At 39.7% G+C, this 13376-nt stretch overlaps 1 protein-coding gene across 2 annotated transcripts in view; it reads right to left on the bottom strand.

The window, feature by feature from the left end:
* Positions 1-13376, bottom strand: part of LARGE1 (LARGE xylosyl- and glucuronyltransferase 1) — a 271398-nt gene that overhangs the window by 61837 nt on the left and 196185 nt on the right. For both annotated transcript variants that reach the window (XM_071422738.1, XM_071422739.1), the window contains one exon: positions 658-762. In XM_071422738.1, the coding sequence (XP_071278839.1) occupies positions 658-762 (105 nt within the window). The remainder of the gene's footprint in view (positions 1-657; positions 763-13376) is intronic.

The raw sequence follows: 13376 nt of genomic DNA on the forward strand, positions 1-13376 counted from the left end.
TGTTCTGCCCTTTTATTACAAAGAGAGAGAGAACCGAACTCACTGCATCAGCATTTAAAGGCCTGCAATGAAATGATTTAGGTGTATGTGTGTGTTCTGTATGCACCTGGTATGTTTTCTCACATACCAAACACAAATCAGTGGGAAGACCTGTCTCTTGTAAGCTAATAAATTCTCTGATCTAGTGCCTTTATTCCTTTCTCATGGCAGCAGACACTGATGGCCAGTAGCTTGCATTTTATAAGGCAATTATGACCCGGTTGGTGTCCTGCAGGGGTTATTATCTTTATTTGGCTAACATTTTGTGATACCATTTATTTCTCTACAGAAAACTATCAACTCCTATTCATTCCCTCTTGCTGGGCCTATATACAAGTCACAAGTCATTGTGGACAGAAATCTTGTAGGAGATGTGCTGAGGACCTGTCAGATTGCTGAAAAGCTCTGTTCCTCCCCAAGAATGTCACACAATCTTTTCTAACACCATTTAGAGAAGACCAGAAATTCCAAAATGCATTACATTGCATCATTTTTCCTTTTCAGAAAGATAAATTTAGCTGTAGCTTAGGAAGGGAGGAGCCAGTTACCACATCTCATACTCTCTATACCAGGAGACTGACTGCAGGTGTTAATTCAAAGCAAACCCTCAGGTCCTACCTGTGTTGTAGCCTCTCCCAAGCGCTGGCCAGGGCCGATGGTTCTTCCAGAGATTGCCCAAATACCAATCACTCTGGTTCTCCACCAAGCCAAGAACTTGCTGCCCTGGAAAATGAGCAAATTGCAAGAATATCATAAGATATAAGACAGTCAATAAATGGAAAAAACACAGGAAATCTGGAGAGGGACAACCAGTGGAAGAAGGCAGAAGATGGGGTGCTGCCTTCCTTCCATGCCTTCAGAAGAAGCCAGCTTATGTAACAGACAAGCAGGCGTGGAACAGCAAATTCAGCATGGCTCATTTCTTCCCTGGCTAGCCTGAGTAATTAAACACTGTGGGAACCTTTGTCACGCTGACAGAAATATGTCATCCAGACAAATCTGAATGCCGCTTGATTTTGGAATACAATGATGGAGAATCCTCCTAGTGAGAATTAAGTGTTGGTAAAATGATCATCTAATATGAAGATCTGTTCATACTCTGATGGAGAAAACATAATTGAAGAGCAAGGCTCAATGTCACAAAGAGTGACTGAGAAAAAAAGAGTAACACATCCCTCCCTTTTGCTTCAAAAAATACTGGATTTGAAAAGTTTACCTACATAAGAAAGTTGCACTGTTTTAATTTAAGAGAGTAATTTAGAAGTCATTTGGGTGAGCCTGTGTAGAATGCTGCATAGAAATTATGACTTCAGTTTTATTTCAGTTTATCTTGCATTGATTAGCAGCTGGCTTCAGCTAGAGTAAAATGTATTTTAAATCAAATGTGTCTAGAAGGTTTGCACTGCTTAAAAATCAACCGAGAAATGAATGTTTGTATAGATAAGGACTTAATTATGTATCCTAAAATGTGGTGTATAAAATGTAAATAAGAGAAGTGATTGAAAGGATGCTGTGGTAATGGAGGTTGGAGGGAAGGGGAGAACTGCATTTGGATCTAGTCAGAGAAAGTAAAAGGAATGGTGCTTTGAAAGGACATGCTCAGTGAGGGCACTGAGACTAGTACTGGAAATTATTTTGCAATCTTTTGAGAAAGCAATTAAGCATCATGCTTTGAAGGCTCGTTTTCAAATCCCAGCTATGCTTGTAAAATTTTGTGTATTGTCACAGCAGTGCACTGCAAGCCTGAAATGACCATTGTATGTTGCTTACATAAAACCACAGCTATTTCAGTATGGTCCAATACAAAGGTTGGGCTGAGAATAAGACACAAAGACAGATATGATTAACTCAATTTTATAATTGGCTTGAAAGGTGATTGCAATACACTCTTCTGTGGTATCTGCAATTCAGTGGAATGTCAGTAACCTCAATGTGTCTTGAATGCTGTTTCAAAGAGTGTAAGCAGCAGTGATTGGCCAATGCAAATTAAAAAACCAAGCCAGAAAACTAGGAAATTTTTCAAGGAGTGAATGGAAATTAATCTAAAAATAACTTTGAGAGATTAACAAATCCACTCCACACCACTCTAGCATCATCCTACTCTATCCTAATGACAACATGACACTCCTCACCTTATTTTCCAGTGATGCATCTCCTATTCCCTTACATATTTATTATACAGTATATACAATTTTTTTCATGTTAGATCCCATAAATAAATTTTTAAGAAGGTGGAAAAGCTGGGAGAGAGCAAAAGGATCATATCAAACCCATTGGTGCTACTGAAAACTGGTAATACTAACAGAGTGCAATGCACAAGCAAGTGAAGGAAATTACAAGCCAGAGGCAAACACATCCTAAGCAGCTCTGTTCATACAGATAAATGACAGCATCTCTCAACCTGTGACACACATGGGACACACTGGAGAGCACATCACTCACAAGCCATATACTGTGAGGAAATATGAAAGGGATCTCAACTGGCTGAAAGGAGCCTAAGGCAAAAAGAGGCTGAAGGACACAATTTAAACCAACACTTGTTGACTCCCAGCTGGAAGTCTGCCTGTTTATAGCCACTCCCTTACAGCTGAAGTAGAATAAATCAAGATAAGAAACATTGGCTAATAAGGGATGAGGAGAAATAAAAAAAACCAAACCAATAGAAAATGCAGGTGTAGCTGGGCTGGAATGGGTTGGCATAGTTGGTAGGAAGAGACTGACCCTGCCCATAATCTAATAGCACATTTCACAACTCAGCAGTCCAGAGATCCTTCTCAGGATAGTACAGCTACCATCAAAAGAAATGTCAGAATTCCATTTGCAAGAGGCAGATACCAAACTTCTTTACCACAGAGCATCAATCTGCTTTCATTATTTTAGCCTCATGGATTTCCCAACATGCTACAGACTTCAGCTTTTAAACCAATGGATAAGGAAAAATGAACAAACCTTAATGCTTGTCAATGGTTTTCATTTCCCACGTACCAGTCCAAAATCTCAGTTCCAGTAACTTACCCCTGAAATACTTTTTTGTCAATTATTATTTCTCATGCCAAGATAAACTAAAAAAGGTTAAGGAAATTATGTTGGCATGTATTTACTGTAGTTGTATAATTTCTTTCTGTATTTTCCCTTTATTTTTGATGACAGCAGAAAAAAACCTCACTTTCACCAGTATTCCTTGAGGTTTCATATGGGACACAGATGAAGGCAGAAATGAACATCATGTAAGCTTTAAGGCTCAGATACATGGATCAGATAATGTGACTTACTGTGTATCAACTGAGCTGGAAAAACTGCTGTACATGCGCTCTTAGTTTGTCACAAGCACACAGTAAAATGTATGAGCTAACATGCTCTGCTTTGCTCTTGCAATGGCCTGGGAATGTGCACACGTTCACACACTGTCCTAGGGTAGAGCATTATGCAACTTGTCAGGCTGTTGTAACTCTTACTGGTGCATAAAAGCCTATTAGGCAGATGTGATAGCTTGTCTCCCAAGTCACCTTGGAGAAAATTATGGAGATATGCTTTCCATCTTCTCTAGTTATATTTCTATTTTCTCTAGGCTGGAATAGTGTTGCTAGCTTGCTAAAGAATATATTTTATTTCCCTTTACATTGTCTCTGTGATCTTGATTTAAGGCAGAAGTAATCTAGAAAATAGAACTTCAGCTGCATAGCAAATATTAATGTTTCCAAAAAGGTTTTCATTCTGAATCAATACAGAAAAAAAGAAAATCAGAAATATTTTCTGGAAGACATTCCCTAAATATTTTGATCTGAAGATATAAAAATCGCATCTAAGAATGTACAACCATCTTCATGTTACATATAATACAGATGCATAATATACACTCTATAGACTACATTATTCCATGTATCTCAAAGTTCAAACAAAAAAAATCCCAAGTTGTGTCCTTCCAATTACAACCAACTAAAAATTCACTCAAAAGCTTTCACTCAGTGTTTTAATGCAATTTTGTTCTTTAAAGAGTCATTGTGAGAATATCTGTCCAGTACCAGCTATTTCATTTAGTTATTTACTTTTCCAAGTGCATCACAAAGTTACAGACATGAGGCACTGGATGAAGGGATGCATGGTGTCGAGCAGGCATGTTGAACAGCTCTCTGACCACAACCAGCCTGTCCCTCTGCCACCCTTTGTGCCTCCCCTGCAAGGTGCTCACAGTTCTGCAGGAAATATCACCAGCTTCACTTCACCTCTGATCATACATCAGTCTGAATTCAGGTTTTCTTGGCAGCATAGACTAGAGTTCCCTCCCAGCACGGCCTTTTGGAAAAGGCAAGCATAAAGGAGTTATGTGAGCTATTCTTCCAGCAGATGAGAACACGGTGCCTGCTGTAATGGATTTGAACCTTTCAGCATTCTGAGCTGCTGGTTTCTTCTTCCTAAGAGTTATTATAATAAAATACCACAACTAACAGCAAAAGCTCTATCATTTTCTGTTCTGGTCCTGCAGTTATGATTAAGTGCACTCCTCTCACTCTCTGTTACTCCAGGCACAAGTTAGCTTATGAAAATTAAGCTGTCTTTCTTACTTCTTCATACATCATCACTAACAGCCAGACAAGAGAAAACAAGGCTATGATTCTGGCATGACCACTGTGAAAAATTACCAGGCAGGCAGAATTACAGCTGGATTGCTGGAAATGGGGCTGTGTGCTGCCTGGCTGTGGGTTGAGACTTCTCCAGAAAGCAGCTGCAGCTACAGCATTTTGCACAGAACAGCTGCCTGACAGCTCCCTCATGATGAGAAGCTTGGCTGTTGCTGAGAAGAGGTTTCCATGGAAAAACAGACACTTCTGAAGCTGACAACTCAGTGCCATTAATTCTGCTTTTGCTTCACAGATTTTTGGTGGCTAATGGAGGGGAAAGCATTATGCTGTAACTCAGACACTGAAGGGGACTCCAGACCTTAATTCAGCTCCCAGCTGTGACACTGATTTCTTGGGTGACACTGAACAGCCTCTTGCTCAATTCTCCCTGAAAAAAACTTTTCCCCTCTTCCATTTTGCCTGTCTCACATGTTGCAAATGTACGTCCTCAGCGTTATTAAGTGTATGCTACTTTCTACTGGAAGGGTAAGAGCAGCAGCGTGTGGCCAGGCTGAAGCTCCATCCAGCACGGAGTTGTCTCCAGCAGCAGGGAGGAGCAACTGTGCAACACAGAGCACAACAGTGCAGCTGTATGGTGCTTCTTCTTAACAGGGGTCCTCAAGATACAGTGACTCATGGCACATGACACATCTGAAGGAGTATCAGCTATTTTTCATGTTGGGTCTGGTACCTGCTGCTTTTTCTTGGTGCCAGTCTCCGTGCCTGTGAATAATATTTTCCTATTCTGCCCTATTTTTTCCCATTTTTAGAGGATTTAATCTTCTTTGCAGTCTATGGTACACAGGACCTTAACCTGAGCTCTTGCATTGATGTATTTTGCTATAAAAAACAATAAAAATAGTAGTAAAAAATTACAGTTATTACAGGTACTTCAGGTACTTTCAACATCTTCCTTAGTGGAAGTTTTTTTTTTTCTTTTAAACCTATAGTGGCTTTTACATGACTCCACTGCAATTAAAGTAAGAGCACTGGACCTACTGCTAACACTTAAGTTTGAATTGCACTCTCTCAGGACATCAGACTGCTTCCAGAAAGAGGAAAATAAGAAGGCAAAAATAAAGGGGAAGGAAGGGCTGGAGTGTCACCTGATTTCCCATGGCCAAAGGATGAGCTGGTATCACTGAAAAGATTCAGCTCACTTCTCCTGGTTGTTGGATTTGCAAGGTTTAGTTGTATTTGGTAGAAGCCTTCAAAGTTAATATCAAGTGCAAAGTAGTTTTCAGCCTCTAAAAACATAAGTAAGAAATTTCTACACTGTGGACACTCTTGACATAGAACAGAGCAGAACTCTGTCTTGCTACTTCTAACTACTCTAACACCCATGGTTTAGATAATTAGGAATTTAATACAGACATGAATGCTGGAGCTACAGCCAGATACTGCCAGAGCAGTGCAGGTCTTCAGTGTAAGCTGAAAGAGAGGAGAAGGACTCAACAAAAATTTAAGATTCAAGCTTGGCAAGATTCAGAACTGCAGCATTCTGCTCCCAAAATGAGACACAGAAAAAGAGAACAAAAAACTGACAGAAGGGAAGAGGGGAAAACGTACATCTTCTCAATGCTGGAAATATTCTAAATTGGCCAGTAGCAAGCCTGATGAACACTGTCAGGACTAGCTGAATCTATACTGGTTGAATCTATACTGGTGCAATGAAGCAGAGTTATTTTCTGCATGATTCAGAGTTAAAATCTTTGATTAATGCCCTTTGCTTCTTTTCGGCTTCTCCTGATTTCTTTTTCTTCAGCCTTTAAACACCTGCCTAACACACCCTTCCTTTCTGAAATGTGTGAGGCCACATCCTTAGCTGGTATAAATCAGCATGATTTCAATGAAATTAGTGTACTTAAGCTGACCAATACCAGTTGAATGTGTTGCACTGCATAATAAATCTTGCCTGAGTGACCCTTTCTTGATGGCCTTCCTGCCCCTGACCATATATTGGTTCATATAAAATAAGTGGCTTCCACAATATTTCACTTCTCCCACATCTCTCATCCACCTCTTCAGATCACTGTCAAGCTCAAGTTCTTCATCCTCACTATCACTGCCCTTTGCAATTCTTGCACTGTCTATATAAATGCATGTTTTTTCCTGCTCCCAGGCTCATTTCTCTCTTCTACTGCCATGTCCTCTCTCATTCCTAAAAGAGACTCTGTCTTCTCATGCAACAAATGCCCTGACTTACCTCTGAAAATTTATTTCAAGCACAAAATCCCTCAGGACTTTCCTCCAAAATTTTCTTTAGAAATTTTACCATGAATCCAATGTATAGTACACACATAAAATTTTGTGGGTGGTCTATAACACAAGTGTGCCAGACCCTAAAAACACAGTCTGACACGGTCTCATACACTTGTATGGTACAGGACACACTGTGTTCAGCAGAACTGAATGCTTTAACCTCTGCTGTGCATTTATTTCAGAGGTGTGCAAACATGTGACAGATACATGCATTACATTTGTATGCACATATTCACATGCACATACATAAATGCATGCATAAATATGTACAGACAAGTGTGTGCAAATATATAGTCTCTGCTGTGAAGAACTTCATTATTACATACGGAAATGTGAAGTTTCATGGAAAAATGCCTCCTGCAAAAGTTAAAATTTTTTGCTTGATATCTCATTTGCATTTAATACATTGCTGTCCCCCAGCAACCATTTCTCCTCCTTAGTGGACTAAATAGTCACGGAGAGAAACTGCACGGACAGTTATTAAGGCCCAGGTTGGATGAGAAGGTGGCCAAGGAGAAGCTCACTGAAGGTACAGCAGGACCGGCTCAGAAGAGGAGAGGATGGCTCCACAGCAGCACCATGTGCATAGTACACTGGTGCCAGGAGAAGAAGAGAGGATACAGGCAGTGAATACCTGCTAAGAATGGATGGTAGACAAATAAGGCAGATTTAGATACAATAAATCAAGGGCAGAGAAAGTCAAGATGAGCCAGGTTGACTCAATGCAAGAGAAAAGAGCAAGTGAAAGGAATAAGGCAAACTCTGGCAAGGCTGAAACAAGGATGTAAAGCAATGTTATCAGCTGACTTCTGGGATGCTGGGATGTACTCAGAGATGGTGAGGTGACGAGGACAAAAGAAGGTAAAGCAAATCAGACTGGAGAAGAAAAATAACTTGGCAGGAGTCTATACAGAGAGAAATATGACAAATATTTTGTATGTGGTAGGAAGGAGGATTCAAAAGGCATACATAAAAGGTGATCAAGAGGATGAAGCATACAGAACTGGATTGAGAAAGGTTGGGGTGAAGACCTAGATCTGATTGATCCTCATAAGGAAAGATGAAAGAATGAAATCAATCAAGAGAAGAAAATATATTGGGTTTCCACTCATCTTCTAGTGTCCTCCAAGGAGCTTGTTAGAAAAATTAAGAGGACAGTGAGAAGTCCAGCAAAACCCAGCAAAGCTAGGAAATCTATCATTAATGTTTGCAGCGCTTTCATCTGCAGAATTTCAGTGAAATGAATTCTCAGCAGCTGAGTACAAGAGGGTAAGCATAGGAAAAAAGCCTTTCATTTTGCAACAAAACTTTTTTGAGGTTTTCTGTGGTCCCTTCCAACCTGGACCCATTCCGTGACATGCCCAACTCATTGCCATGAAATGTGTTCTGGAATGGAGTCTGGAGAAGAATGAAATGGTTGTGCAATTGTAAGCTTGAGCAGAAGAGAGGCCCATACCAGCTACATGGGCTGCTGAGCCAATCCTTCCTCACCTCTGTTTTCATGTTACTGTTTATAGTACAAATAGTCCCAGCAGTAAAACGGCCATCTAATTAACAATAGATATCTAACAGGCAATAGGAGATGTCACACAAACCGTTTCCAGCTGGTAAATACTTTGATAACCAGGCTGCAGGAGGTCAGCAAGATGTACCCACTGCTCTGACTACACACCTTTTTTTACTAACACCAATGGCTTTTCCTTTATCATGGTCTCCTTTTAAATTTTTTATTTATTCAATGTAAAACTCCACACTCTTGTAAAATTGAAAACTTCTTTCTCTGAAAGCAGCAAAACATCCTTGTGAACAAAGTCAATTCAAATCCACCCCTTCTAATATTCAGGCATTGATTTGAGAGAAAGGGTCCAGAGTTTCAGGAATAGGCAAGGTTTTAAAACCACTGCTTGAATTTGGGCTATGAAGGAATAAGTGATCACTGAACAAAAAATGCTTTATTTTTTGTTTTTGCTGCCAAAGATAATGCAATAAAACTGTGAAGAGCAGGAAAGTAACTATCCATGCACTATGACTCTGCCTGTCTTAAGTGCATCAATTTTATAAAGAGGATAAGGTCCTGATAGGCACATTTTTGTTGGCACAAAGCCCATCTGTGAAACGTGTCTCAGTCACGGGGAGCCGAGCAGCAGGATGCAGTGTGTGATCAATAAGGCTCTGATCTGATGCCTTTCAGTAGCAGCACTTCATTAAGGAGAACTTACAGCAGGAGAAACTGAGGCTCATGGTGATGGAATGACACTTCCAAGGTCACTGGGGAGGTGAGTGGTGATCTAGGAACAGGTACCAGGACTTGTGAGCCCCAGAGCACCGATTTTAGACATTGAGAAACTGTCCCTAATGAGAGCCTAGTGCCTAAGCTGTCACTGCCAGTAATCACTCAGAAATACCCACTCAGCTCACCTTCGAGCAGCTGTCAGCTCACTGGGTCCACTGATGGCTGAGTTTTTCCCTGCCACGTCTTTGAATGCTATGTGCTGCCCTGACATAGATTTACTTTGGGTACATCCCTTGGGATTCCAGGCATGTCTCATCACTTTCCTCTTGTTGTTCAGGCAGCTGCATTTTTCAGTAGTGATGTTAGCTGAAAGATCTTAACTCATATTTGCACCAGGTAACAGAGGTTCAAAGCTGTCTGTTTGTCCCTCATTTTCACCACATCACTGCATCACTACTCTTCATCAGGTTTCAGTGATTGTTGTCTGAGGTTGTTGGAATAGTAAACTTCTTTGCTAGCAAGGAATTAGAGAAAGAGAGTTAGAGCTTCTTAATATTCCAAAGACTGCTCAAGGAAACTGCACAGCTTCCTACTTAGATCCTTTTGGGCAGTTATCATGTATCAACAGCATGATATTAGCCCCCTTTTCTTTTTATTTAAAAGGAACAAATCTTTTAAATTGATTAACACACCAAGAATGGTTTTAAACAAGAAATCAGTGTATGTATCATAAGTACTTTCCCCAAGAATCAGAAAAATCCAAAATGCAGAAGCAGAGGCAGAACCCCCTCTGCCCAAGATGAACAATATGAAAAGGGTTGGTTTTCTAGTGACAATTAAAAAAATCAAAACAAATCAGAAAAAAATATAGAAAAGGGCTGTAGCTATCTGCTTAATGTGAAAAAGGTTGCCAAGTTATAGTATGTTGTGTTGAAATCCAACAATGTTGACATTATTTTTCCCCTCTGTTGGGTACAGTTCTGTTAAAAAAATAAACAAGCTTTGCATTTCCCTCTGGCAATGTGGCTTTATCAACCTCTGCAAATTCTTCTAGATGAAAATTTAGGAGTTGTCTCTTCAGTAGACACAGACTGCAATAAGATGATGCTACCTGCCTAGCACTTCTTGCCAATGATCCAATGATATTAAGCCCACTTACTACACTGACAATTGGTTTGTGTAAACAGCTCACTTTATCCTTTTAATTACTGGCTTCAAGACAGGTTAGAGCTCACAAACACTATTGCTAGGAATTATTTGTGCATCAGGAGTATGAGACAGTAAGGTGACACAACAAATATTTGTTCACGCCTAATGATTAAGCACAATTAAACCTGTGTCAGAAATAGGACAGAGCTCTGATACCAAACAACAACTTGCTGTTTTGCATCTTGAGCCTACAGAGTAAGAGATACTTCTGCCAGATGCTATAAAATAGTGGCTGTTTCAGATATCTCATGCTTTAGTGATGAGCTCAAGAGTCTTGGGATCTGTTCCTCGTTCTTATGTTGACCGTCTGTGCAATCGAGACAGGTCACCTCTTCAGTGAGCTGCAGCCTCCCTAAATAGGATCCTGCACTCAGGCAGTGGAAAAGAAGAAAACAACTTGAAAAACAGAAGTGTTGTAAGTTATTTTCTCAGCAAGAGATGGACCACTGCAAATACCTAATAAATGTGCAGAGAATTTGCCTTAAATTTAAAACAACCATCCATTCTCTATGTTCTTCTCTCTCTTTCAATCTGTACTCTGGAGAGATCTGGATTTAAAGGGTAAAGTGGTTGAGATGTTCTCTTGCTGAAAATATGTTTACTTGTGAACCCAACTTGAAACCATACATTGCATTGGCTCAGCTTTGCCAGCACGTCCAATACTACAGAATCATGGCGGGTGCAAAGGTGAAATTACGAAGCCATCTTGAGCTCACATTGAGCTCAGTACCTTCTGCTCTAAGAATAAATTGTGCAGGATGCCTTGTAGATTGCTAGCAAGCATTAGCTAGTTTACTTTCTTAGTTTATGGCTGTTTACTACACATATGACACATTTTGCTTGCATGACTACAAAATGGTTAATATTCCTGATGCCGAATCCAGTAAGGCTTGGAAAAAGCAATAACCCCCCCATTCTTCAGTCTTTTGCAGATCACTCTGTGGATAATACCAGTGGTTTTCAGATGTTTAACACTAGTCTGTCTCAGCACTGATATTTCCTTTTTGTCTCTGTTTATTGGCTTAGTAATGAGTGATTCCTGATGTTCTGAAGAATCTTCAAGCAAAGAGGAAGAAGGCTATCTCAACTAAGTAAAGGGATAAAAATAAGTGTTATGAAAATCAGCTTAAGTTCCCTCTCCCTCTCTGTTGTTTAATTATTTAGTTAGTGCAGGTCAGGCTTTAATTAAGACAAACAGATGAAAAATGTGAGGCCGATAGGGCACAGGAAATAAAGAATTTTATCACACAGCCCTGAGTCAGAGAGTCTTTGAAGTGTTGCAAAAGAGTTGAAGTCCAAAGGCAAAGAGGTGAGAGATTAGCAGAAGGCACCAGTTTCACTAAGTAGATTTGTTGGTGATAACAGGAAGAAAGGGCAAGACTTGCTGTCCACTGAAACACAAGTCCCATAATGTATTCTGCACATCATATTGTTCAAGCCTCTAATATTTCATTCATTGATTTTATTGTCAAATGAAAAGGTGCTTGCTCCAAATGGCATTTAGTGAGACAGATGGGGAGAGACCCAGAGTTCATTACTGGGAGTTTGCTCACTGGATAACATTGACATTATATGATAAAAAGCAAGAAGAGGGCAGAAGTCTACTGGTCCTAATGTTTAGAAAGGTCTTTCTGGTTCTCCTCCTGGAAGCTGAAGGGCTTTGCACCTGGTCAGACTGCAGACTGCCTCACATGTCATCTGCATCCATGAAAATGCATCACTCCAACTTCTCACACAGGCCCTCCCTCCCTCTTCTGGCTGAGTGCTCCTTCCCCTACATTAGTATGGAGAACAGCATACTAACACTCCACAAACCCCACAAACTCATCCCCTGTAATGATGAGGTCAACTTGTGTGGACCTTCTAAAAGGTTATGTGCAGGAGAGGCAAGATGTAAAATGGATTTAGGCTGAAAATAGCTAGCATTTGCTGGGCTTCAGCAAAACAACAGCATCTGTAGGCAGGCACAGCAGCAGAACTTTAAATGCCCGAGTGGTTAAAAATAAGGTGCTTACCAGCATCTTGGAAAAACTTTTGTGAACTTCTTTATTAATTATAGAAACTCCATCTAGATTTAAATTTAAACAACAGTATCCCTTTTTTAATCCCAGTCTACTTTTACTGCTTTTTTTAAAGTGACTTTTATAGCAAGGTTTAGCACTAAAGTCTTCATTCAAAAATACTAAAGAATCAAAATTATCATCTCAAATATTGAAAACCCCTCATATTTCCACAGTAAAATGAGAGAGATGCATGAAAGAATTAAGAATTCTGAGGACATCAAGAAGCAGGAAGCCAAGTGTGCAATTGCAGCAGGAAAGCATGCAAAGGGCAGGGAGCTCTGGTATCCGCTAATCCCCTTAATCCCTACTAATGCATGAAGTGCAAGCAATGTCTGCTTTATGAAGTAGTAAAATGCTGTTATGAATTTTGAATCTATCTTGCATCTCAATAAATTTTGCAATCAAAAGGGTAAAAACATCAAGTCAAATGGCAGTAAATTTCTATTTACTCATTTTCGTCTTCACCTGTTTAAGGATTAGATGGAAAACAAAATTAAAACTGAAATCTCTAAAATGGACCTAGCTAACTCACTCCCTCATAAGCACAAATGTCAGATAGCACACTGTATTTGCTCTTAAAAAATGGAATAAGTCCACGAGGTAGGTATGAGAAAATTATTCACAGCCTATCTGTATCATAAGCCTCTTCTGTGATAAAGAAGAAATAAATTACAAAACAAAGGGCTTCCCTCTCAGTCTTTCTTGGGTAGGAAAAAAAGAAATCCCTCACTCATCAGATAATCACATGTCAGACTAGACCCTTTATTGGCTTATAGTTCCATGTAGTGGAAACTGATGTCACCTTTTGTCAGTCATGCTGCATAGCCATTAAGCCATAATAAATACAAATTACAATATAAACATATTTAATATTTTAGCAAATTAAAAATGGATTGCCTTTCAAGTACTAAAAACCAACAAAAGTTTATATATGCATTTGCAGATTAGAAA

The sequence above is a fragment of the Agelaius tricolor genome, unplaced genomic scaffold, assembly GCF_023055355.1.
Source record: "Agelaius tricolor isolate 1412-34295 unplaced genomic scaffold, bAgeTri1.0.p SCAF_3, whole genome shotgun sequence".
Taxonomy (NCBI): Eukaryota; Metazoa; Chordata; class Aves; order Passeriformes; family Icteridae; genus Agelaius; species Agelaius tricolor.